Genomic DNA, 24,224 nt, shown 5'->3' on the forward strand with positions numbered 1-24,224 from the left:
TCCAGCACACGGCGGACCATCAGTCTGTTCAGGTCTGAGCAGAACCATCAGCTGGATCTGATCCGTGTCAGCAGAACCATCAACATCGAATCGTGAGGTACCTGAAGATTCCCACCTCTAGAGAGTTCCTCCAACACCCTGAGTGTGTCCAGACACAAACAAACACAACATGATAAATAAATGATTTAATAGATTTTCTCTTCTCAAAAGCTGAAGTTCACATAAATGACTTTCCCCCTTCAGACAGACAGAGACAAAGGTGGTGTCTGCTGTAGTTACGGACACTCAGCAGACTCAGAGGCACAATAATGAGAAATCTACAGAGCAACGCCATCTAAAAAGTATAATTAAAGTCCTTGTTTAAACTGGTCTCCATGGCAACACAAACAAACAAATCATCGGCGTCCGGTTCCTTCCAGCAGCCATCAGACAGCAGCTAATGGCGGTAGACTCCAAAGGCCACCAGGCTGAGGAAGATGGTGACTCCGACCAGCGAGGCAGTGGCTGGGGCGGTGAAGAACTGCCGGTACTGGATCTGACAGTACCACAGCACCGACAGCATGAGCACCAGCAGGGGGACCATCAGGCTGCCTACGTTTAGAGCCACCTGCACCTGGTCAGCAGGCCGCGGCCCTCCTGCTGCCCCTCGCCGGGCGTGCTGAGAGATGTGACAGTGCAGGACGCAGTTATGGGCGAGGTTCAGAGAGGCCAGAGTCTGAGCGTCGTCCTGCAGCAGCTGGCCCTGATAGATCAACCGTACCTGCTGCTCCTGACCCGCAAAGTAGGTCCTAAGGGGTCAAAGGTCAACACACGGGTCAGATGTGTGCTACACAGAAGGCTGCAGTACAGTCACAGTCTTTAGCATCGTTACACATTTAGCATTTACAGCTGCAGATACTGGTCACCTGGACCAAACGCTAAGAGCCACAGTGTCAGGAAAACCCCCTTTAACAGGAAGAAGAGGGAGACAGGACAGAGAGGATGAAGGAGAGAGAGAGAGAGGAGAAGAGGGAGACAGGACAGAGAGGATGAAGGAGAGAGAGAGGAGAAAAAGAGGGAGACAGGACAGAGAGGATGAAGGAGAGAGAGGAGAAGAAGAGGGAGACAGGACAGAGAGGATGAAGACATCACAGACATCATGTCACAGCTGTGCTGTTGTCACCTCTTGATGTATCCGATGGTGTCCTGCGGTTTCACCTGAGCTGTCCTCTCTGTGTCGTTCAGAAACTTCAGTCGGACCACCATGTTCCTCTGAGATGACAGAGTCTCTCCACCCTCCTGCCCCGCCCCTCCCTCCTCCTGGGTGGAGGAGGTGGTTGTGGGGGGGGCTTCCACAGAGCTGTCACTCACAGAGCTGGAAGATAAGGCGGAGGACGAAGAGGTGGTGTTGGCGGATGAGGGGGGCATGTCAGTGTGGCTGTGGTCCGTCCTCTGTGAAGGGGCGGGGCCTGTGGATGGAGTGAACAGATGCTCGGGGGGTTCGGAGGTGCGGGTGGAGATCCAGGCGAGCAGCAATACCATCAGCAGCAACAGAGAGCCGAACAGCAGCGTCACCTCATCTCCGACGCCTTCAATCAGAGCCATCACCCACGGCGACGCCCACAAAGGTCAGCACAGGTCACGCACCTGCACACAGGAGGTGGGGCACAGCACAATCATGACAACCTGCCCGTGACAGCACAGCAACAAGCAGCCACATGCAGGCAGCACTGAGTCAGCGCGGGCAGTGACGCTGGGACCGGACGTAGCGTCCCCTACAGGTCAGTCATCTGGTCTGAGCATCAGCTGAAAAGCACAGCCCTCCGTTAACAACAACACCTGCTGACGTCACACAGTAAAAACATTCCACCGATCGGATCGGCTGGCGGTTCTGGTCAGGAGGTATTGATCAGGTAATCAGCTGATCGTTGCTATTGACCACGGTCTGGTCTGACCTGCTTCAGTCGCACCGACAGAGCACGCGGTTAGCTCGGGTTAGCTGTCGGTCAGCTAGTTTACGCCTGGACTGTGAGCTACCTGCATTTAAAGCCTTCATATTACAGTCCCAGCTGGACAGGAAGTCAGCGGGTGCTAAGCTACATGCTAAGGCTAACAGCGGCAGCGCTCGGTCCTTACGGACCGGACAGAGAGCCCGGGAGTACGGCTGCAGAGAGACAAGAAGCAACAACACTCACGGTTCAGTTTATAAACGTCATGTCATGCAGCGGCTGCCCGCAGCTAATGGCTATTCCTCTGACTGAGGCTCACTTCCGGCTGCCACTTCTTCTGCAGTTGTAGCGGAACTGACGTCACACTGTGTGTGTGTGGTGATCCTGGAGCGTGTGTAAAACCAGAAGGAGCTTTATTGGAAGTGTGAACATGGCTCCTGTCAGTGACGTTCGATCTGTATCATAGACAGAAATGTATGTTCATGATGAAGAGGAGGATCACTGGAGGTTAAAGAGGAGGATCACTGGAGGTTGTTGTTCATGATGAAGAGGAGGATCACTGGAGGTTGTTGTTCATGATGAAGAGGAGGATCACTGGAGGTTGTTGTTCATGATGAAGAGGAGGATCACTGGAGGTTGTTGTTCATGATGAAGAGGAGGATCACTGGAGGTTAAAGAGGAGGATCACTGGAGGTTGTTGTTCATGATGAAGAGGAGGATCACTGGAGGTTGTTGTTCATGATGAAGAGGAGGATCACTGGAGGTTGTTCTTCCCAATAAAATGATTTTATAGTCACTGTCATCACAATGTGAATGAATATTTTAAGAACAGCTAAGCTAAAAACTGCAGCCTGTATCGTTCACACACAGAGGAGACAAGGAGCAGCTACTGTTGCTGCAAATGACGAAGGTGATGATGATGATGGTGATGGCTTCACAAAGAACCTGTAGCACCACTCACTCACACACGGCTCAGTGGCTGCCGTCTTTCTCTCAGGCTCTGGATCAGGACCGCTCAGCCCTCCACAAGTTGAAGAAGTCTGTTGAGTCCATCCACAGCTCGGGACAGGGTGGCTGCTACTGAGCAGCTTAACCTGCTGCTGTTGTTGACTCGTTGTCCTGTGAGCAGAGCATGCTGGGAACCAGGAGAGCTCAGACTCTGGAGAAAGTGGGAGGACTTCTGGTTGTTGCTTCGATTTCTGATCACCATGTATTACAAATTACTGTGACTGTGACAAAACAAGCTGCTGCTGCCCCCTTGTGTCATGATGACGTCAGCACAGGAGAAGTTCCGTCCTGCTGTGGGTCCAACAGGCAGCCGGTCAGACTGAACCTGCTCACCTGTCAGGCACAAGCCACCACAGAAGACAAGCAGTGCTTCAGCCTCATCTCCTGTGAACCCCAACACTACAGACATGAACAGAGCACTGTCAATACACAGAGGACCTTCATCCACACAGCAGGGGACACTGTGAGACAAAAGTGAGACGCTGTTCGTCCTACAGAGAATCGCACGCATCACGTCCAGGCTGAAGATAACAGGAGTTTGTTAGTGTGTGTGTGTGTGTTCCAGCTGGGCTCTGCGGGGCAGAGGGGGGCAGGGCTCTGCGGGGCACGCCGTGGACTCGTGGACTCACGCCGTGGACCCGTGGACTCACGCCGTGGACTCACGCAGAAGTCTTTAGGCTCCATTAAGGAGTGATTGTGAGTCTGTGGTGCCTGTTGGACTTGTGTTATGTTTGTGTAGAATGGTGTCACCCTCACCTTTTCATGGGCGCAGCCTCCACCTGTCTGCACGGTGTGGATCCTAGCTTAGCATAAAGATGGAGCAGTGAACCTGTGGTCAGAGGGGGAGGACCTCCACAGGTTGTGTTAGCGGAGCGTGGTTTATTGTGACAGACAGGAAGTTGTGGCTTCCAGCAGGCTGTGTGTGAGCTTAGCTCCAGGATGGACCGGTACCATCATTCCCTTTATTTAATTATGCGTGATGACAAATATACAGGGAGGTTACCGCTGCAGTGAGACACCCCACCTCCAACACACCCTACACCTGTCTATGAGGCGCATTAGCTGATGAAGTGATGGATCCGTGATCGGACCAAACTTCACGGGTGTCTGAGGAAGAAGCCGGCGGACGGTGAGCTGTCAGCGGGCAGGGTGCCATGTGGATCCGGCCTGCAGCTCGATTCGCATCGAGCCAGGCCGGGGAGGAGCCCCGAGCTCCCGGCAGACCCGATGACTTCGTACACACTTTGGCTCTTCTCGAGGCCCGGAGCCGCCTCTCTGCTCCGCCGACACAGGCAGCACCTCTGACGGCGAGCGGCTGTCGGGTCCCCGGGCCCCGATCCTGTCTCCGCAGCTGGACCCGGCCCAGGTGAAAAGTCAGCAGGGTAGGTTTACAGACATTTAGTAAAATAATGTTGGCAGTGAAAACCATCATGTAGCCGTGAAGCCGTGTCGGCGGCGCTGGCTGCTGCTCGAGCCGCTGTCTCTGGTTTCATCCTCCGCCTTTGTCCTCATGCTTTCCCCCGGAGTTCCTCCCCCTGCGGCGCTGGGCGGAGTTTCATACCGGACTAGACGATCCTTTTGTCGGATTCGTTTCGACCTGACTCCCCGGGGTTTACGGCAGAAAAAAAAACACCCTTTGAAAGCCCCAAAACAACCCGAACAACGACCGAGCGGTGCGGGAACAGCCCGGGCGCCTGTCTGATCCAGGAGGTAAGATCACGATGAGTCCGGAGCAGATTTCTCTGTTTTTCGGGCCGTTTGCTCCCGAGTGCTCTGAACATTCATGGCGGCTTCGCAGTGAAGGCTTCTGGGCAGCAGCTGCTCAGCCCGCCCGCTCGGCCCACAAATCGCAGGATTCTGCAGTTATTCGGTGAAATGATTGACTGCAGTTCGATCATTTACTGGATCGATCGTTGTACGCCGCCGATCACAGGCCGATGGCGTCATTTTGTGACATTTTAAGCAGTTTTGTTAAATAATGCGATTATGGGTTCCACGTGTTGAAATGCGGGGCAGCGCGGGGTCCACGGAGCCCCGCACCAATCCCGCTTTCTCGTTTCACACATTTCATGTTTAATCACCAAAAACCTGTCGGTCGTGTCGGGTCGCCCGGTGGGCCAGCGGAAGCTATGTGCTGACTCCTGCCGGAGGACCGACGCCATTACCGGGGCAGCTGGAGCCAGGCGGCCGCTGGTTTCAGGGAACAGAGACCCCGGTGACATGCCCGCGTCAGATGTACCAGAAGGTCCGGCAGACATTTTACAGCGCGGCCCCGAGCACCGGCAGGGCTCTGTTACTTTAAAACGATGACACACGCTTGACTTTGTCAGCGGGCCTCGGTGACATCCACCGGCGGGGAAAGGTCACCTCGGCCGGTCACCGGGTCAGGTGAGCCGGGGAGGGGGGGCTGCAGCTTTCAGCTGTCGGTTCGTGTCAGTAGGACCATCTGCCTCCAACATGACTGAGCTCTGTTCCTGCCAGCAAACTGGAGCTGGGTAATGTGTCTGTTCAGTAAAGTACTGCAGACTCAGTGCTGCCCCCCACAGGCACAGCACACACACTGAACCAGACTAGATTTCAATGACAGATTAATCTTCCAGAGGACAGTGTGTAGTTCCTGTCTCTGCAGTTCCTGTCTCTGCCTGTAGAGGGCAGCGTGTGTAGTTCCTGTCTCTGCCTGTAGAGGGCAGCGTGTGCAGTCCCTGTGTCTGCCTGTAGAGGGCAGCGTGTAGTCCCTGTGTCTGCCTGTAGAGGGCAGCGTGTAGTCCCTGTGTCTGCCTGTAGAGGACAGCGTGTGTAGTCCCTGTGTCTGCCTGTAGAGGATAGCGTGTAGTCCCTGTGTCTGCCTGTAGAGGGCAGCGTTTGTAGTCCCTGTGTCTGCCTGTAGAGGGCAGCGTGTGTAGTCCCTGTGTCTGCCTGTAGAGGGCAGCGTGTGTAGTCCCTGTGTCTGCCTGTAGAGGGCAGCGTGTGTAGTCCCTGTGTCTGCCTGTAGAGGACAGTGTGTAGTCCCTGTCTCTGCCTCTAGAGGACAGTGTGTAGTCCCTGTCTCTGCCTCTAGAGGACAGTGTGTAGTCCCTGTGTCTGCCTGTAGAGGGCAGCGTGTGCAGTCCCTGTCTCTGCCTGTAGAGGGCAGCGTGTGCAGTCCCTGTCTGCCTGTAGAGGGCAGCGTGTGACGTTCCTGTCTCTGCCTGTAGAGGGCAGCGTGTGTATTCCCTGTGTCTGCCTGTAGAGGGCAGCGTGTAGTCCCTGTGTCTGCCTGTAGAGGGCAGCGTGTAGTCCCTGTGTCTGCCTGTAGAGGGCAGTGTGTAGTCCCTGTGTCTGCCTGTAGAGGACAGCGTGTGTAGTCCCTGTGTCTGCCTGTAGAGGACAGCGTGTGTAGTCCCTGTGTCTGCCTGTAGAGGATAGCGTGTAGTCCCTGTGTCTGCCTGTAGAGGGCAGCGTGTGTAGTCCCTGTGTCTGCCTGTAGAGGATAGCGTGTAGTCCCTGTGTCTGCCTGTAGAGGATAGCGTGTAGTCCCTGTGTCTGCCTGTAGAGGGCAGTGTGTGTAGTCCCTGTGTCTGCCTGTAGAGGGCAGCGTGTGACGTTCCCGTCTCTGCCTGTAGAGGGCAGCGTGTGTATTCCCTGTGTCTGCCTGTAGAGGTCAGCGTGTGTATTCCCCGTCTCTGCCTGTAGAGGGCAGCGTGTGCAGTCCCCGTCTCTGCCTCTAGAGGACGGTTGCTGTTCTGAGATAATTCATATATCTGTTTTTAGAGGACGGAGGGGACAGAGTCTTTTCCGTCACTTGCTGCACAATGAACGGCAGCAGCAGCGTCTCTGCGGCTCAGAGCACCAGCACCAAGAATGAACCAGGTGAGCTTGGATGTTTTTATTTTGCTTTTAGTTTAACCAGCAGTGAGGCGAGCACTTCCTGCTGCCTGAAACGTATGACATCATCAGTATGACAATGTGGACTCTGGGTGATGGGAATGACCACAGCGGGCATGTTTGTGTGCAGATGCCTGGAGTAAGGAGGACTGTCTGACTCTGCTGGAGAGAATCCGCAGTCTGCTGCCAGACGCCGATGCTATGAAGTACAAAACCACCGAGGCACACTTTGACTGGGAGAAGGTCTGCTTTGGCAGCTACACTGGAGACATGTGCCGCCAGAAGTGGCAGAAGGTCTCATGTGAGGTACAGACGCATCACAAATACCAAATAAGGAAGTGCCAGACAGGTTCAGTTTCTCAAAGTACCTGCAATGACATCATTGCCTGTATTTCAGGTTCGGAAGTACAGGACCATGACGGAACTGATCGTGGACGCCATCGAGTTTGTAAAGAACCCATACAAAGGCAAGAAGCTGAAGGTGAGATCCGCTCAAACCAAGCCTGACCCTACATGTGGTGCTTTAGTTGGACTGATGACCTCCATCCTCTGTGTCCAGACTCACCCAGACTTCCCAAAGAAGCCTCTGACTCCATACTTCCGCTTCTTCATGGAGAAACGGGCCAAATATGCCAAAATCCACCCAGAAATGAGCAACCTGGACCTGACCAAGATTCTGTCTAAGAAGTACAAGGAGCTGCCTGACAAGAAGAAGGTGAGGGTCAGACACCAGACCCGCCGAGTGCCTGTGTCTGGGCCTCTCGGTGTTTTCTTTTCCGCTTCTCATTAACATGTTTTTTCTGGTGCAGCAAAAGTACATCACAGAGTTCCAGCGGGAGAAAGAGGAGTTTGAGAAAAACATGGCTCGATTCAAGTGAGTTAACCTCTGACAGCTGTGAACTGTTAGCCACGCCCCACTTTGACAGGTGGCTAACATCAGCTGACTTGCAGGGAGGATCACCCGGAGCTGATTGAGGAGAGGAAGAAGTCAGACCTGCCTGAGAAACCCAAAACTCCTCAACAGCTGTGGTACAACCACGAGAAAAAGACCTACATGAAGCTGCACCCAGAGGTACATGTTAAATTCAGACCAGATCCAAGGCAGACCTGTCCTGTTTAGAGCATCTTAAATGGACCAGGTGACCTGTGTGTTCCAGGTGAGTCAGAAAGAGCTGAAGGAGGCCCTGAGGAGGCAGTGGTCCCAGCTGTCCGACAAGAGAAGGCTCAAGTGGATCAGCAAGGCCCTGGAACTCCAGAAAGCCTACGAGGTACCAGATTAACATGGAGATGCTGGACCACGTGTGTGTTGGTGGATCTGACCCTGTGTGTGTGTTTCTGGTTTAGGACAGCATGCGGGCGTACCATGAAGCTCATCCAGATGTGAACTCAGAGGAACACATCAGGTCTGTCCTGACCAAGGCTGAGAGGCAGCTAAAGGACAAGTTTGATGGACGGCCAACCAAACCACCACCGTGAGTCCTCCGTAGTGTTACCAACAACCAGAGAAGGCGACAGATGGATGAAAAAGTCAAACTCTGTGTGTCTGTCTTTGTGTGTCTCTGTGTGTGTGGCAGTAATGGCTACTCTCTGTACTGCGCGGAGCTGATGGTGAACATGAAGGACGTCCCGAGCACAGAGCGCATGGTGCTCTGCAGCAAACAGTGGAAAATGATGACGCAGAAGGAGAAGGACATGTACCAGCGGCGCTGCGAGCAGGCCAGTACCATCACAGCAGCACACGCGCTTACCGGCCGTTTCTAACTCCTGTGTTCCTCTACAGAAAAAAAAGCAGTATGACGTGGACCTGCAGAGGTTTCTGGAGGTAAGACACACACACACACACACACTCATCCTGAGCAGACGGTTGAGATATGTTCTGTCTCTCAGAGTCTTCCAGAGGAAGAACGAGACAGAGTCCTGACAGAGGAGAAACTGGGTGGGACTAAACTGGGAGTGGCTGTGGCCTCCAGCCCACACAGAGCAAAGTCTCCTTCTGTTAAGGTCTGTCCCCATCCTCCTCCTCCTCCTCACCCTCTTATGTTGTGTCAGGTTTATAATAGAGTCCATCTTGTGCTTCAGCAATGTCTCTTGGTTTTAGTCCCAGGAGCGCTCTCGGGAGGCGGAGGCAGACTCATGGATACCAGCAGTTCCGGCTAAAGAAAGACGGGACGGGAAAAAATCATCAAAGCTTCCAGAGACGCCAAAAACAGCTGAAGAGATGTGGCAGCACAGTGTGATCGGAGACTACCTGGCTAAATACAGAGTAAGCTCCATGCCAAGTGTCCTGTGTGTCTTCCACAATAACAGTCTCAGTAAATACATAAAGCAAGGGGTCTACATCAAACCATTTCTGGCCATGTGACCCACAGAGCGACCGGAGGAAGGCCCAAGTGGCAATGGAGGCAACCTGGAAGTCAATGGAGAAGAAGGAGAAGATTCCTTGGATTAAAAAGGCAGCTGAGGACCAGAAGCGCTATGAGGTTCAGTACCGACCTGTGGTCAGTGAGCCACACCCCATCTGACCGGCTTCCTTTCACACTAACTGCACCTGCATCACTCAATGATATTGAATCCCTTTATTTTCTCACTGGTTCTCCACTCCACCTTCCTGCTGTTCTTCTGTGTATGGATTGTTGGGTACTAACGGGTGCTGTCCTGCAGAAGGAGCTGTTGGAGATGAGGACGCCAGCCTCAGGTCAGAGGAAGCCCAAGTTTGATGGAGAACCAAAGAAGCCACCCGTGTGAGTGTTTCAGTGCCACTGTTTCATCCTGTGACACTGGCAAATTAAAACATGGTGTGTCTGTCCAATAGGAGTGGGTATCAGATGTTCTCCCAGGAGCTGCTGACCAATGGTGAGCTGAACCACTTCAGCTTGAAGGAGCGAATGGTTGAAATAGGAAAGCGCTGGCAGAAGCTGAGCCAGAGTCAAAAGGACAAGTACAAAAAGCTTGTGGAGGAGCAGCAGGTGGAATACAAGGCTGAGCTGGAGACCTGGGTCAAGGTAACCTCCCACACGATGGTGTTGTTACAGCAACCAGAGGTCTGGAGACGATCAGTGCTGATAAACCTTCGGTTTAAATAATGACGTCACTGTTGCTCCAGCCCTCTGCCTGCCTGCGGCGCCCCCACTGGACGGTTCAGGTTAACATGTTGTTTTCTTGTCCCTTAGTCTCTCTCTCCTCAGGAACGAGCCATCTACAAAGAGTTCTCTTCCACGGTGAGTTCAGACTCTGCACTTGCTAAGCTAACATGCTAAACGAGCTCATGCTGCTTTTATCAATCCACAGGGATTAATAAAGTTAATCTTAATTTATTTGTTTTGTTTGTGGTCAGAAACGTCGCAGCACCACTAAAGTTCGCAGCCCTGGAGCAAAAGTTTGTGTGACAGCGAAGGCAGCGAAGGCAGGAAGTTCACGAGCACCAATACCAGGGGTCGGAGTGGGCAAAAGGGCGATGGCATACCGAGCAAAGGTAACACGTTAAAAACACGTCGGAGACAGGAACGCTTTTGTTTATTGAACGTGAGGACGGAACTTGTGATTGGTTGGTGTGTGGACATTGGAAACCCTCTGTGCAGACAGTCGGGGCTGTAAAGCGGCGTCTTTGTCTTCCAGCAGGACATGTCTGATTCAGACGAGGAGGATCAGAAGACTGACTCATCAGACTCTGATGAAGATGATGAGACATCAGGAAGCACAGACAGCGAAGACGATGACGAGGTGAAGAACAGTTGTTGATGCTAACAGCTAACTTAATATTTGCTAATGACTTTTTAATGAGCCTTTTAACGTTCCACCAGAAATACAACTTCCTGTACACCATTTTGTTTCCTCAGAATGATGAAGATGAGGATGAAGAACAGACTTCCTCAGAGGGATCCAGTGAGTCAGACTCGGATTAGCCCCGCCCCTCCACCTCATTGGAGAGGACAGGCTTGCAGGACATGCCTCCTCACATGCCAGTCATCCTGGTGGTCCAATGAGAAGCCATGACATAACACCCCTCTAAAGGGGCGGAGCCAGTTGGAGCATTTTGTTACCTGTGTTTCTTTCTATTTTTTTAATTGAGTGTTGTTGGTTTTTATCTGAGGGACGTTTCAAGTGGGTGGCAGCAGGCGTGTTTTAGGGGAGGGGCTGTACAGTTTGAAGGCAGAGGGTGGAGTTTTTGGTTGCCGTTAGTTACCGCTGAGGAAGGAGTCAGTGTTAGACCGCTGCCTGAGAAAATGATTAATAAATGCACTTTTTCTCATCACTGTTGTTTCATTTCATCACGTCACCAAATGGTGATCACTGTGATGTCATGGTAACGAAATCCAGGATGAATCCTTTTCTGTAAATAAAGGTGACGTACACGTTCAGTTTGTTTAAGATTTTATAGACGTTTGAATTTATAGATTTAATATAAACAAACCTTCCGTCACCCGATACACAAATAAATAATCTGACCTCTGACCCCCGACATTTAACCGCCCACCTTCTCTTTCAGGCCTTTGGCACACACACAAGCACACGCATACATATTACCATGGCAACACCACCCCCCCCCCCCCCACCCCCTTGTGTACTCAGTGAACTACAGTACCCATCAGCCCCTGCTCTGCAACTCTGATTTTAGGAAATGCACCCACATGCGTTGTCGTTACCATGCTTACCGAACTTTATAAAAACAAACCCTACCCAAAGAGATACGAGTTTATCCAGCGACACATGTTAAAGGACCAGTCCCTGTGACAGACCACCATCTCACCTGCGCAGGTGATGGCTGAGTTAGGACACCTCAACGAATCAGGCATGAAGCCAGCATGATTTGCTGGCTCCGAAATTTGAAGACATTTTGGGAACTCAATACAAATAAAACATCAGATTGGTCCTTTAAGAAACCGCACAGCCTGATGGGAGTTGACCTGTGCTTTAACAACAAGCTCAGTGTGCAACTGAAACTGTGTCCTCTGAACAGACCTTTAATAGATAGATGACAGATTTACTGATCTGAATTATTAATAACGATCTAAAGGCATTCTGACTTCCTTAAATTTGGTTGGTGACTGCGCGTCTGCTAACAACCCGCTGACCTCTGACCCTGCGCACACACAAGCACTCACACTCATACACACAAAGCGTCATAGCGGGGCATCCAGCAGCTTCTTGTGCAGGTACTGCTTCACCTCCTCAATGCCGTTCAACTTCTCCAGCTCGTGGTATGGCAGCTGTGGACAGTAACCAACACGTCACATAACCTGACACGGTTAGCCTAGCTTAGCACAAACATATCTCATGGTTCCACTGACCTGCAGGATGATGTATCCCAGCAGCCTCAGGTGTCGGTCTCTCATGGCCCGGGACCCCACCAGGACCTCCGAGTTGTGGCAGTAGTGCCACTTATCATTGACAGACATGACGACCCTGTGGAAGAGCGTGGGAATGTGATCCTGTCCCAGACCATCCCTGACAGAATGACTGACTTACAAACGTGGACTTACCTTCTAATGGCCCTCTGCTCTGCTGGAACACTGTCAGGTTCTGGCTGGTCAGGAGGATGAAGCAGTGGTGGAGATGGGGGCCCAGTCTCGCCTGCGGGCCCCTCAGAATATGTCACTCCTTCGTAAAATCCACGGAGCTCACAGTCTGTCCCCCGGGGCCCCGCTGTTGCCACCGCCTCGTCCTCCAGGATCTTCCCAATGGAAAACTGGAAGAGGGAGTCGGAAGCAGAGGCCCCAGAGGGCCCCTGAGTTCCAGGTGGGGCCAGACTGTCAGAGGGTGGACTGCTGAGCGTGGAGCTGTCCTGGCTCTCCAGAGAGTGCTCCTTGGCCAGACTGGAATAGTATTCTGCTGTAGGGACATAGTAGGGGCCGTAGTCCAAGGGCCCACCATTTGTTCCGGGCAGCGGGGGCCCTGAGGCAGTTGTGGCCCCTGGTGTGCTGCGAATGGCATGAGGCAAGAAAGACCTGGTCTCCATGGCACCACCCCCACACACTCCCTCGCAAACTTGAGACGACTGCTCGGCATCCTCTTTGCGTGCCGTGAAAGGAGAGAACTTCTGGAAGTCTGCCGTCACCACAGCAACGGCTCCTTCAGTGGGCTTCATGGTGGTGCAAGGCGGCGGGACCACACTCAGAGTGAGACCAGCTCCAGTCCTGATAGGTAAGACACGACCCGAGCAGTCCATCCACACCACAAAATCTGAAGATATGGCGGTAATCAGATTACAGCTCCAGGAGTACGGCAGTACTCTGTGTGTAGTACACTGTGTGTAGTACCTGTGTAGTATCCTGGGGCGAGCACTTCGTCTTGCTTGTAGTTCTGCTCTCCAAGCAGCTGTCTCAGAGCTTCAGCCACCAGACCTTTGTAACTGACAGGAAACGGGCCAATCACAGACTGAAACAATTACCCAGAAGTGACCGTTTCAGGCGCATTACCTGTACTTGCGGTTGACCTCATCAGCAGTCAGGGCGTGGTCAAACATCAGGACCTTGTGGGCATCCTGCAGGCGTGGTCCGGTGTAGTCACGGTATTCTAACTCCACAGCAGCGTCCAGCAGTGAGAGGTACCTCCGGACAATCAGAGCGTACGGGCTATCTGTGGGGGACAGGCGGGTTACAGGCTGCCAGGTGTGTTTTACTGTGTTATTGGACACCGAGCGGTACTGACTGGTGACGTTACTAATAAAAGCGGAGGAGAAGACACGGTGCAGCACTAGTCCAGGGAAATGTCCCAGCTGGAACAGAGACATGAGGATGTTGACAGTGGCGAGCGGAGAGCTGAGCGCCTTCAGCTCCAGCACCTCCTCCAGACGAGAGAAGAACTGCTGCTCGTTGGATGGACGATAGCTCATCCTGCTAAACGGAAACACCAGCTTCTGGATCACCTGAGGATAAAGAACACACAGCTGCACAGTTCCTGAGCACACGTGGCCGTCCTGAGCACAGACTGCTCTCACCTTGCTGTCCAGGTACTCGGCCTTCTTCACCAGAAAGTCAGCGATGGTGTCGAGCAGCCGCGTCTCTCTCAGTCGATGCCGCGCAATGTATTTAGCGATGAGGGCCATTGTGTACGGAGTGATGCTGTCCACTTTCTTTGGCAGCTCCTCTGTGGGAAGCAGAAACACAGAGTGCAGTGATACGGACGGGACGTCCGGACAGAATCAGATGAGAGGCGCAGACACACCCACCTGCCAGGCTGCTGATGAACCTCTCCTGTCTGTTCTGGTAAAACAGGTGAGAGCTGAAGATCAGCTCCAGGCTCTTGTTGCTTGCCTCCCGAGAGCACGCTGCCAGCATCTCGTCCAACAGCGCCATCTCCTGGTCACGAACGCCGCTAACGCTAGCCAGAGTGTGTTTCACCAGACGCAGGATCTTCCTGAAGGTGGAGCAGAGACAAAGGTCACCGAAAGCCAGAGAAGACTGATCCACGTGAACGGAGTTCCTCACCTGTTGGCGAGCAGCTGTTCAGGGTTTGCAGACAGGCTGTTGTTAGTGGTGACAGCGCCCCCCGCCACCCCTGAAAGTGCAGCGGGCTCCTGTAGTGAACGCCACTTGAGTCTGTAGTATGAGAGCAGCAGGAAGAGTGTCTGCGGGTGGCGCTCTCTCTCCAGGTTTTTCTCCAGGCTGGCCAGGCAGGCCTCGGTCAGAGGGTGCTGGCTGCTCGGGTGGAGCTTCATGCTGGAGCTGAACACCATGGACACATCCTTCTGGTTGAACTGGTGCAGTCTGGACTGAGACTCTGCCTCCAGCACCTGCACCACCTGGGAGTCACTGGGCAAACCTGAGAGCAGAGCAGACACACATGAATGATTCAGAATCAGCACCGGTCACTCCGACAACCTCCCTGCGACTCACCCAGCGCGGCAACAGCATACAGGCAGTTCACGATGCTGAAGTTGTCAAACTTTCCACAGTCGTTGACGATGGCGTTGCAGAGTGTCTGGAAGTCCTGATGCTCCAGTATCTGTCTGCCAGCCCCCTCTGATCCTACGACTCCAGAGGCCTCGCTGTTTGCCTCCTCCCCAGTGACCGGCAGTGGCGGCATGGCCTGCAGCAGCTGTCCGATCTTCTGCAGGGCCACGGGGTAGTGGTTGTGGGAGATCTTGGCTGGGTTTTGGGTCACCCAGCGCAGCACCTCATCGGGATGGCGCGAGCGCTCGATCAGACGCTTCATGGTGAAGAATGTGTCGTAACTCATTTTCTCATGGATAAAGTTCCACGTCTTCTTCTTGGTGCCAGTGGGGGCAGCGGTTCCACCGATGGCGCCGCCAGATCCTCCTCCATACGCATGGAAAGGCGCATGGTGCTGGTAGTGTGGTGGCAGAGGGGGTGGGGCCAGGTGGTGAGGCTGAGGGTGGGGATGGTAGTGGTGGTGGAAGTGTGCTCGGTGGGCATCAGGACGGCTCTGGTACAGCGGGTAGGTGGCAGGAGGTGGGGCTGGGTGATGGGGGAGCTGGGGGTGAGGAGGGTGAGTTGCCTCAATCACAGCTAGCCCCGCCCTTCGTCCCTGTTTAACTCCACCTCCTCCACCTCCCCCACCTCCCCCCGTGGCGCTGTAGAGGCGAGTGGTGTACATGGCAACAGACCGAGAAGAGGGACGGGGGGGACAGGGAGGGAGGTGGTGAGCTCTGCTCAGGAGACGCCACCCAGTGGACAAACACAGCATAGTCCAACAGCCAGATCACCTGGATGCAACAGCACGGCACTCCTGTGGGGGGGGGGGGCAGACTGTGAGTGACAGAAGCATCAACTTCTTATTCTCTCTCTCTCTCTCTCTCTCTCATGTAATCAACTTCAACATTCCAGCTAAAGTACAAATAAATACAATACATAGTTTTTCATCATTTTAATGACAACAACCCGTGATGTTTGTTCAGTCTGAGAAACAGCTTCAGCCACAGACTCCTGCGGCCCGCTGCTCAGAGGACGATACAGGAAGTCACCCCCGCCGTCCGCCATCAGACTCTAGAACTCCTCTGTGCCTGTCAGAGCTGAGCTCACACACTGATGCATCATCTCAGCTGCACTTCCAACTTCTCAGTTACATACGTCCATATGTGTGTTTATCCTGTTTATATTATTGTCACCTCTTTGATACATAAAGGAATAAAGTAAATCTGAATGTATGATGTTCCTCTCTCTCCTTCATCCTCTCTGTCCTGTCTCCCTCTTCTTCTTCTCTCTCTCTCCTTCATCCTCTCTGTCCTGTCTCCCTCTTCTTCTCCTCTCTCTGTCCTTCATCCTCTCTGTCCTGTCTCCCTCTTCTTCTTCTCTCTCTCTCTCCTTCATCCTCTCTGTCCTGTCTCCCTCTTCTTCTTCTCCTCCTCTCTGTCCTTCATCCTCTCTGTCCTGTCTCCCTCTTCTTCTTCTCCTCTCTCTCCTTCATCCTCTCTGTCCTGTCTCCCTCTTCTTCTCCTCTCTGTCCTTCATCCTCTCTGTCCTGTCTCCCTCTTCTTCTTCTCCTCTCTGTCCTTCATCCTCTCTGTCCTGTCTCCCTCTCCTTCATCCTCTCTGTCCTGTCTCCCTCTTCTTCTCCTCTCTCTCCTTCATCCTCTCTGTCCTGTCTCCCTCTTCTTCTCCTCTCTCTGTCCTTCATCCTCTCTGTCCTGTCTCACTCTTCTTCTCCTCTCTCTCTCCTTCATCCTCTCTGTCCTGTCTCCCTCTTCTTCTCTTCCTCTACCCGGCCGACTGTCAGCAGGAAGGTTCTCCTTATGAGTCGGGTCCTGTTCAAGGTTTCTTCCTGTTGAAGGGGGTCTTTCTGACACTGTTGATCTTAATGGGGGCTCTGGGTCTCTGTGAGGCTCCTGGTTCTACTTCTAATGGTAAAAGATGATGCGGTATAAATAAAACTGAATTGGAAGAGACCAGTTCGTCCACAGAGTGAAGGAGGACAGGATCTGGTGGACAAAGACATCTGATTGTCCTAACCCCCGCCCTCTGTAACACCACAATGATTGTTATCATTATTACAGTGAGGGAAGGGTAAAGTAACTAACACATCCTCCAGTGTCGAACCAGCCGGATCAGAACCTGATCAGTTCTACCTGTCCGCTGCACTCAGGCCCACATGCTGACTTTAACATAAGCCAGCCTCATCACAGTCCAGGACCGCTGCGGACACGGAAACGTCACTGCACACGTCACATAACAAAGATGTCCTGCTTTCAGTGACGCCTGGAAGAGGCTGTGAGAGCAGCCTAAGTGCTACCGTTAGCTGAGCCGCCGGCTGCTCGCTGACAGCCGGCAGGCGTGAGACCGCACACAGAAGCAGCGAGGCTAACTGATGCTACATGTTAGCAGAACGTGCTAGGTGGTTCAGCTGTCAGTTCCGACCCCCAAGCCTTTGATCTGTTACCCTGCTAGCAGCTTAGCATCGGGCTGCCCTTCTCGCAGCCGTCGGATAAGCAGGCTGTCCCCGGGTTTCAGCGGCGCTCACAGGGCAGACCCAGCCTGACAGTGACGGACAGTTTACCTCATAGCTCCGTAACTCCCGCAGCTCCGCTCTGTGGAACACCTGAGGCCGCTGAGGGCGAGAGTTCACCGTGGAAACAGTCAGCGGTCAGCCGCTTCATTCCTTTACACAGCCCGCAGACGCCATCCTGCTCTTCCCGGCATGCACCTGCAGGAAAGCTCGACAGCGACACCCGGTGTTGACATGTTGACGCCACCATCAGTGATTCCGACACCGGATCCATAGAGTTTCATCTGAAGTCTGAGAGTTTTTCTGTTTTCTCGGAGAACTTTTGGATTAATGAGGTCCTGTCAGGTTATTGATGGCGGAAGAGACAGAAGAAGAAGCACTGGTTATATCCACTGGTCGACAGGGGGCAGAGTCTCCAAAAGCAAACGTCTCAAACTCAGCGAAGAAGAAGGCTGGAGTAAAGATGGCGGCGCGTCATGATTACGGAACAACATAATTGAACTTGAGTCACATTTAGCTCCGTCCCTGCTGCTTTCTGTCGGTCCCTGTGGGAGGGCTCCCGGGTGAGGATGGCTCATCGCTACCTGCGGTTGTCCGCAGGGTGCCGGGGCCTGTTCCGACTGCTGTTACCCTCCGGTGCTCCGTCCAGGCTGGTAGGTGGAGGACGTGCTGATGTTCTGACATGCTAACATGCTAACTTTGACAGCGACCAAAACAAATCTGGACATGGAGTCGTCAGAGCCGCTGAGGGGTGAGCTCGACTATCAGCAGGAAGCCATGACACAGCGGCACTATAATCACTTATTCATGTTTATAATGATAAGCATGTAAATACATCGACTGTGACGTCAAACAACAACAGACTCGTGAGCACAGTGGTACCGTGCCAAACTCCTCATAGTGCGCAGGCGCATGCTCAGAGAACCCCCTGCCAGGTGGTTTACCTGAGTGTCGCTGCTGACCGCTGATAGTCCATGTTACTGTCAGCTGTGATGTCAGTGACCTCCGACCTCACATGCCGCGGGTTAGCCCTGAGAGTGACGTGCGTTCTGTCAACAGTGTCACATCTGAATGTAGGGAAGTTATTTGGGGGGGGGTCTGCCATTGTGTGCCGGAGTACGTGAGTGTGGTGGACAGCTTCGTGGAGTGGTGCGGACAGAACCACCTGCAGCTGCATGTCACAAAGACTAAAGAGCTGGTGGTGGACTTCAGGAAGCACCAGACACTCCCAGACCCGGTCAGCATCAAAGGGACCAACGTGGACATTGTGGACAGCTACAAATACCTGGGTGTCCACATTGACCACAAACTGGACTGGTCCACAAACGCAGAGGCAACATACAAGAAGGGACAGAGTCGCCTGTATCTCCTAACTCCTCAGTATTGGTAACAACACGTCTCACCCCCTGCAGGACACACTGCTGTCCTACAGGAGCACATTCAGCGGTAGACTGAGACTACCGAGGAGCAGCACAGAACGCCACAGGAGATCCTTCCTGCCCGTGGCCATCAGACTGTGTAACTCCTCCCCTTTCTGTAGGAGAGGAGCTGGATGATCATGTCATCACTCTCATTCCCTCCACTGGTCTACATCTGTATCTTCTATCTTGTATCTTATATCTTTGCATCTTATATTGTGCTCATACTGAGTACTGTACTCTGATTTGGATCGACACTCTCTTTAATTGTATTTAATGTGACCTCTGGCAGGAATTTCACACCAGGAATGATCATATTAAGCATCAACCTGTTTCCTGGACTCGCCTGACGTGGTGATCACTAAGAGTTCATGTCTCTCCTGACTGTGAGGTGACATCTTTTCTCCTCTGTCAGATGGTGTCTACTGCCGTGCCAGGACACATGGGGAGGGGGCAGAGCTTGTTGAATGACCTGATAGGAGCCTACAGGAGGATGAGCTCCAGACCTCCAAAAGGTACCCGGGCGCGTGTTGTCATGATGTCCTTACTGTGCACACATGTATAGCTTAGTGATGTGTTTTATCTGTCTTCAGGTTTTGAAAAATATTTTCCAGACAGTCAGAAAACTCAAAAAAACTCTGAAGCTGAAAGTGCAACCAAAGGTAGAAACCTGCAGACATACGGGCATCTACTCCACTCTTGCTGCTGACTAGATTATTTGTGTCTGTGTCTGTTCTCAGAATCCAAACCTGGCAGTGCTCAGAGAGCATCTGGGAGGCCAGGAGGAGGAGGAGGAGGAGGAGGAGATGGAGCAACGGGTGGAGGAGGAGGGAAACGTGGAAGTCGTAAGGAGGAGTGGTACAACCGCCTGCAGAAGGTGAGCTTGTGTTACCTGTGTCCCTCCGCTCTCGCCTGGGCTCACCTGCTGCTCAGTTCTGTCAGGTGGGAGTGGTCTCAGCTGGGATTTGTTGCAGGGCGATGTTCCCTGGGACGATAAAGAGTTTCGGATGTGCTTTCTGGGCTGTGTGGCGATCTGGATGACTCTCACCTACTACTTCTTCTTGAGAGATGGAGGACGAGAAGTCACCTGGAAGGATTTCGTCAACAACTACCTGTCCAAAGGAGTGGTGAGCAGCACTCCTGTATCAGATTTTGACAAATGGCTGCGGCACTGCTGTTACAGTGTGTTTGTGCATCAGGTGGACCGGTTAGAAGTCATCAACAAGCGCTATGTCAAAGTGGTTTTCTCCCCCGGGAAGACACCAGCGGATGGGGTGAGTGAGACTCTTCAGTGAACAAGGGATCAGTCTACATGAATTCAGAATTCCTCCACTTTTGTGCTTTTGTCTCGCAGCAGTATGTGTGGTTCAACATCGGTAGCGTGGACACGTTCGAGAGGAACCTGGAGACGGCGCAGTACGAGCTCGGCATTGAGGGTGAGAACAGGCTACCAGTGGTTTATTCCACCGAGAGCGATGGGTGAGGATGTCCCTCCACAGCACTGCTTCACTTTAGGTGCAGACCTCTCCTCTGATGACTGTTGTTCTTCCCCAGGACGTTCCTACTGAGCATGCTCCCCACAGTGCTCATCATTGGCTTCCTACTGTTCATGCTGCGTCGGGGCCCAGCGGGGGCAGGGCGGCCCGGCAGGGGGATGGGCGGGCTGTTTAGTGTCAGTGAGACAACGGCCAAGATCTTGAAGGATGAGATCGACGTGAAGTTCAAAGATGTGGCAGGCTGTGAAGAGGCCAAGCTGGAGATCATGGAGTTTGTCAACTTCCTGAAGAACCCCAAGCAGTACCAGGACCTGGGGGCCAAGATTCCTAAGGTGACACCAGTGCCAAGGTCCCCATTAAATTAAAGATCAGGGTGTGAGCATGTGACCTGTAAAGGTCTAAATGCGTCCTTGGTGTTTATCACAGCGCTTTTTCCCTCAATCATTGTTTTTTGTGTTTAGGGAGCCATCTTGACTGGTCCTCCTGGAACTGGAAAAACTCTTTTGGCCAAAGCGACGGCCGGCGAGGCTAATGTACCTTTTATCACCGTGAATGGCTCAGAGTTCCTCGAGATGTTTGTGGGCGTTGGTCCTGCCAGGGTTAGAGCTGACTTTTTTTCATGGGTCCAAAATGAAAGCGTGTTTACAGCCAAACAGCCAGAGAGGAAGCAATTAGTCATGCTGATGTCATTTCCTGTGCAGGTGAGAGATCTGTTTGTGATGGCGAGGAAGAATGCTCCATGCATCCTCTTCATCGATGAAATTGACGCCGTAGGACGGAAGAGAGGACGAGGGAACTTTGGAGGACAAAGCGAGCAGGAGAACACGCTGAACCAGCTGCTGGTGGAGATGGATGGTGGGTCACGGAGGTCTGCTACTCAGAGGGTTAAGCAGCAGCTGTTCTCATTCCTCTCTGTCATTTAGGGTTCAACACTGCCACCAACGTTGTGGTTCTGGCAGGAACCAACCGACCTGACATCCTGGACCCGGCTCTCATGAGACCTGGACGCTTCGACCGGCAGATTTACATTGGTGGGAGGTCTCAGGTCTGCCTTCATGTTTTGAACTCGTAGGATATATCTAAAAATGATGTTCTGCTTTCAGGTCCTCCTGACATCAAAGGACGGGCATCCATCTTCAAAGTCCACCTCCGTCCTCTGAAGCTGGAGGCCGACATGGACAAAGACGCCCTGGCCAGGAAGATGGCTGCTCTCACACCTGGATTCTCCGGTAGCTTCCTGACGTTTTTTGTTTCTCTTCTTCTGTAACCCTGAATCTGTTAAGATGCCGTCTGAGAATGTACACAATGGTGTACCTGCTGATCAGGAGCCCGAGGTCTTAACTGTCTCCCCTCTCTCTGGATTTCAGGAGCTGATATTGCCAATGTTTGCAATGAGGCAGCTCTGATAGCTGCTCGCCACCTTTCAGATGCCATCAACCAGAAACATTTTGAGCAAGCCATTGAGAGAGTCATTGGAGGTGAGACTTCCAGACACGAACCAGACTGGAGTGCCTTTATGTTGGCATTTAGATTCTTTAGCTGTCCTGCTATGACAACAGCTGACATCACTGAGAAAACCAGAAACTGGGCCTGGGTCTCAGGTGTGGATTACCTGATCTAGAGACCATAGTGAAAATAACAAACATACCTTTTTGTGTTGGAGGTCTGGAAAAGAAGACTCAGGTCCTGCAGCCAGAGGAGAAGAAGACGGTGGCATATCACGAGGCTGGTCATGCTGTTGCTGGATGGTTCCTCGAGCACGCGGACCCTCTGCTGAAGGTCTGTAGTAGGTTCTATTCATTTTCGATGAGGACCTTGGCAGGTGTTCAGGCTGTGTGCTTCGGTGGACAGATTATTAAATACAGTCTGGTGTGGTGTTGATCCTCAGTGTATGTGCTGTCAAGTGTGATGGTGGTGTTGTCTCCTGTGCAGGTGTCCATCATCCCCAGAGGGAAGGGTCTGGGTTATGCTCAGTACCTGCCTAAGGAGCAGTACCTGTACACCAAAGAGCAGTTGATGGACCGGATGTGCATGACTCTGGGAGGTCGTGTCTCAGAGGAAATCTTCTTTGGTCGGATTACCACAGGAGCTCAGGACGACCTTCGTAAGGTCACACAGAGTGCCTACGCACAGGTCAGAGAGCGCGGTCGGCACCTGATCGGAACATCTGTGTTCATTTCAAGTCTGACGTTGGTCCTCTGTGTTTTCTGTAGATCGTTCAGTTTGGGATGAATGCAAAGGTGGGACAGGTGTCCTTTGACCTCCCGCGGCAAGGCGAAATGGTTCTGGAGAAACCATACAGTGAGGCTACGGCTCGCCTGATTGACACGGAGGTCAGAACTCTCATCAGCGAAGCATACCAGAGAACCTGCCAGCTGTTACAGGACAAGAAGGCCGATGTGGAGAAGGTACCGACTTCCCGCGCACACTGGGCTTCCACCTTCACATGCATGTGTTCTCCTCTCTCTGTCGCATCCTCTCTGTTCTGTCAACCCTTTCTTGTCTTGTCGGCTGTCAGCAGGATGGTTTCTGCGTGTGAGCCGGGTCCTGATCAAGGTTTCTTCCTGACACTGTGCTATATAAATAAAATCAAATTGAATTAAAGTTCTTGTCACATCGAATAAGATTTAAGTAAAAACAGAAGCTTCTGGATCAGGATTCTGGTTGTTCAGGAACGAGGCCTGACACTGCTTTTGCCTTTTTGTGGCCTTTACTAGGTGGCACAGCGGCTGCTGGAGAAGGAGGTTCTGGATAAGAATGACATGGTGGAGCTGCTGGGCAAACGGCCATTCGCAGAGAAGTCAACATATGAAGAATTTGTTGAGGGAACTGGAGGGGAGGACGAGGACACAACCCTGCCGGAGGGTCTGAAGGACTGGAACCAGGAGAGGAAGGACAAAGAGGAGAGCCAGGATGAGCAGGTGGCCCGCCAGATCTCTGGAGGAATGCCTTTCTAGGTCTTTCTGGGTTCCATAACACCACAAGGACTGACCCCACACCCTAACAAAGGTTCTGCAGTCACAGTTGCTTTTCTTACTGAATAAACAAAAAGCTCTGTTCCTAGAACCTTTTGGTTCTGTGCTGTTATCATTCTAAATGCTCTGCTGCTGTTTCACCACCAACCAAAACGACAACCCAAACTTCACACGTCTAGAATCTTGTTCATCTAGAGTTACCATCGCCATTTCCTGTCTGAGGTCCAGAGCACAGAATAGCTGTGAACACTCAGATGTATCCTTGAACTCCTCAGAGTAGAACCTGCAGACTGCAGAACACTGAGGTCTATGTATTTCTGTGATAAAAATGAATTCTGATGTTAAAACCTTAAATTGTGCAGAGAGTTCAAGGTCATTGAGAATCACTTCTCCCTCATCCAGAAGTGATTAAGGTACAGTGCTGGTGCTTTAGCCTGTAGTACCAGGTGAACGTTCTTCTGGATTCTTCCTTTTTTCTGGTTCAAGCACTGGATGGACGTATTAGCACTGTTAGGAGAGCATAAAATGTCAGCTTCACATATTTATCAGTTAATCTGAATATGATGACTCCTCCTCACCACTGTCACCATGCTAGCTGTGCTGCAGTATTAGCTGAGCGCTAACAGAAGACACTGATCAGATATTGATCAGTAATCAATAAGTTATTGGTAGCATGTTGTATTTGTGCATCTGAGTGTCTCATTGTAAATGTAAAAATACAAAAATGTAAATGTGTTCTTCAAATATTTCAATAAAGAAAAGTCACATTACTAATCAGTAGTGAAAGAGTTTTTGTTTACTTGTTTATAGATGCAGCTGTTCATTCTAAAGAAATGACGTGCCAGTATTATCAATATGAAACGCATCATGAGCTGTCAAATAAAACCACAACCATGGTGTCACCTTATTAATCAATAGTACATGTCAGCAATTACATGGAGGTCATTCGGGCTTCTCAGATACAGGAAAATGTTGCTATCATTTTGGAAAGTTACTATCCAAATTGTTTAGTAAACAATAAGGCAATTGATCACAGTAGTGATCAGGAAACTTCATCAAACCTAATTGAAGCTGCAAGAAGTAATGATCAGGCCCTCACACTGTGGTCCACGGGGCTCCTGATCAGGCCCTCAC

General features: G+C 52.1%; 4 protein-coding genes across 7 annotated transcripts; 2 read left to right on the forward strand and 2 right to left on the reverse strand.

The window, feature by feature from the left end:
- Window positions 1–170: 170 nt before the first annotated feature.
- Window positions 171–3,840, reverse strand: tmub1 (transmembrane and ubiquitin-like domain containing 1). Of its 2 annotated transcripts, none has more exons than XM_028427220.1 (3): window positions 3,693–3,840; window positions 1,163–1,626; window positions 171–788 (listed from the first exon to the last, which is right to left on the reverse strand). In XM_028427220.1, the coding sequence occupies exons 2-3, from the start codon at window positions 1,582–1,584 to the stop codon at window positions 437–439; spliced, it is 774 nt and encodes a 257-aa protein (XP_028283021.1). In that variant the 5' UTR covers window positions 1,585–1,626; window positions 3,693–3,840; the 3' UTR covers window positions 171–436. The 2 variants fall into 2 exon arrangements, with proteins under 2 accessions (XP_028283021.1, XP_028283020.1); XM_028427219.1 differs by lacking the exon at window positions 3,693–3,840 and adding an exon at window positions 2,175–2,317.
- ubtfl (upstream binding transcription factor, like) lies at window positions 2,262–10,857 on the forward strand. The gene is made up of 21 exons (XM_028427215.1): window positions 2,262–4,318; window positions 4,463–4,646; window positions 6,687–6,785; window positions 6,931–7,106; window positions 7,198–7,281; window positions 7,360–7,515; window positions 7,610–7,674; window positions 7,752–7,872; window positions 7,958–8,068; window positions 8,145–8,272; window positions 8,375–8,516; window positions 8,581–8,622; window positions 8,688–8,801; window positions 8,899–9,063; window positions 9,170–9,298; window positions 9,462–9,541; window positions 9,613–9,802; window positions 9,971–10,018; window positions 10,135–10,272; window positions 10,416–10,520; window positions 10,637–10,857. The coding sequence occupies exons 3-21, from the start codon at window positions 6,728–6,730 to the stop codon at window positions 10,700–10,702; spliced, it is 2,118 nt and encodes a 705-aa protein (XP_028283016.1). The 5' UTR covers window positions 2,262–4,318; window positions 4,463–4,646; window positions 6,687–6,727; the 3' UTR covers window positions 10,703–10,857.
- A 457-nt stretch (window positions 10,858–11,314) lies between these two features.
- fastk (Fas-activated serine/threonine kinase) lies at window positions 11,315–17,408 on the reverse strand. Of its 2 annotated transcripts, XM_028427211.1 has the most exons (11): window positions 17,253–17,408; window positions 14,636–15,488; window positions 14,228–14,561; window positions 13,969–14,156; window positions 13,738–13,886; window positions 13,449–13,665; window positions 13,217–13,376; window positions 13,058–13,149; window positions 12,281–12,980; window positions 12,089–12,203; window positions 11,315–12,007 (listed from the first exon to the last, which is right to left on the reverse strand). In XM_028427211.1, exons 2-11 carry the CDS (start codon window positions 15,444–15,446, stop codon window positions 11,921–11,923), a joined length of 2,853 nt encoding a protein of 950 aa, XP_028283012.1. In that variant the 5' UTR covers window positions 15,447–15,488; window positions 17,253–17,408; the 3' UTR covers window positions 11,315–11,920. The 2 variants fall into 2 exon arrangements, with proteins under 2 accessions (XP_028283012.1, XP_028283011.1); XM_028427210.1 differs by having other exon boundaries at window positions 13,449–13,886.
- Window positions 17,409–17,617: 209 nt separating this feature from the next.
- afg3l2 (AFG3-like AAA ATPase 2) lies at window positions 17,618–23,181 on the forward strand. 2 transcript variants are annotated; one of them, XM_028427214.1, is made up of 17 exons: window positions 17,618–17,854; window positions 19,035–19,134; window positions 19,213–19,281; window positions 19,360–19,496; window positions 19,594–19,746; window positions 19,819–19,893; window positions 19,977–20,098; window positions 20,174–20,447; window positions 20,577–20,714; window positions 20,817–20,970; window positions 21,039–21,146; window positions 21,219–21,344; window positions 21,483–21,593; window positions 21,779–21,894; window positions 22,048–22,248; window positions 22,329–22,523; window positions 22,833–23,181. In XM_028427214.1, the coding sequence occupies exons 1-17, from the start codon at window positions 17,771–17,773 to the stop codon at window positions 23,070–23,072; spliced, it is 2,403 nt and encodes an 800-aa protein (XP_028283015.1). In that variant the 5' UTR covers window positions 17,618–17,770; the 3' UTR covers window positions 23,073–23,181. The 2 variants fall into 2 exon arrangements, with proteins under 2 accessions (XP_028283015.1, XP_028283014.1); XM_028427213.1 differs by having other exon boundaries at window positions 17,771–17,854; window positions 19,974–20,098.
- Window positions 23,182–24,224: the final 1,043 nt, after the last annotated feature.

This window comes from Parambassis ranga, chromosome 17 (assembly GCF_900634625.1).
Source record: "Parambassis ranga chromosome 17, fParRan2.1, whole genome shotgun sequence".
Taxonomy (NCBI): Eukaryota; Metazoa; Chordata; class Actinopteri; family Ambassidae; genus Parambassis; species Parambassis ranga.

Bases quoted from the DNA above. Each gene is read 5' to 3' on its own strand.
- fastk (XM_028427210.1), bottom strand. From the start codon at position 15,446: ATGCTGTGTTTGTCCACTGGGTGGCGTCTCCTGAGCAGAGCTCACCAC. The intron at 14,562-14,635 runs GTGAGTCGCAGG...CTCTGCTCTCAG, and splicing joins GTATGCTGTTGCCGCGCTGG to GTTTGCCCAGTGACTCCCAG. The intron at 12,981-13,057 runs GTACTACACACA...CCATATCTTCAG, and splicing joins CGCCCCAGGATACTACACAG to ATTTTGTGGTGTGGATGGAC.
- ubtfl (XM_028427215.1), top strand. From the start codon at position 6,728: ATGAACGGCAGCAGCAGCGTCTCTGCGGCTCAGAGCACCAGCACCAAG. The intron at 7,107-7,197 runs GTACAGACGCAT...CCTGTATTTCAG, and splicing joins GGCAGAAGGTCTCATGTGAG to GTTCGGAAGTACAGGACCAT. The intron at 8,517-8,580 runs GCCAGTACCATC...GTTCCTCTACAG, and splicing joins ACCAGCGGCGCTGCGAGCAG to AAAAAAAAGCAGTATGACGT.
- tmub1 (XM_028427220.1), bottom strand. From the start codon at position 1,584: ATGGCTCTGATTGAAGGCGTCGGAGATGAGGTGACGCTGCTGTTCGGC. The intron at 789-1,162 runs GTGACAACAGCA...TTGACCCCTTAG, and splicing joins ACCATCGGATACATCAAGAG to GACCTACTTTGCGGGTCAGG.
- afg3l2 (XM_028427213.1), top strand. From the start codon at position 17,771: ATGGCTCATCGCTACCTGCGGTTGTCCGCAGGGTGCCGGGGCCTGTTC. The intron at 19,894-19,973 runs GTGAGTGAGACT...TTTGTCTCGCAG, and splicing joins GGAAGACACCAGCGGATGGG to CAGTATGTGTGGTTCAACAT. The intron at 22,524-22,832 runs GTACCGACTTCC...GGCCTTTACTAG, and splicing joins AGAAGGCCGATGTGGAGAAG to GTGGCACAGCGGCTGCTGGA.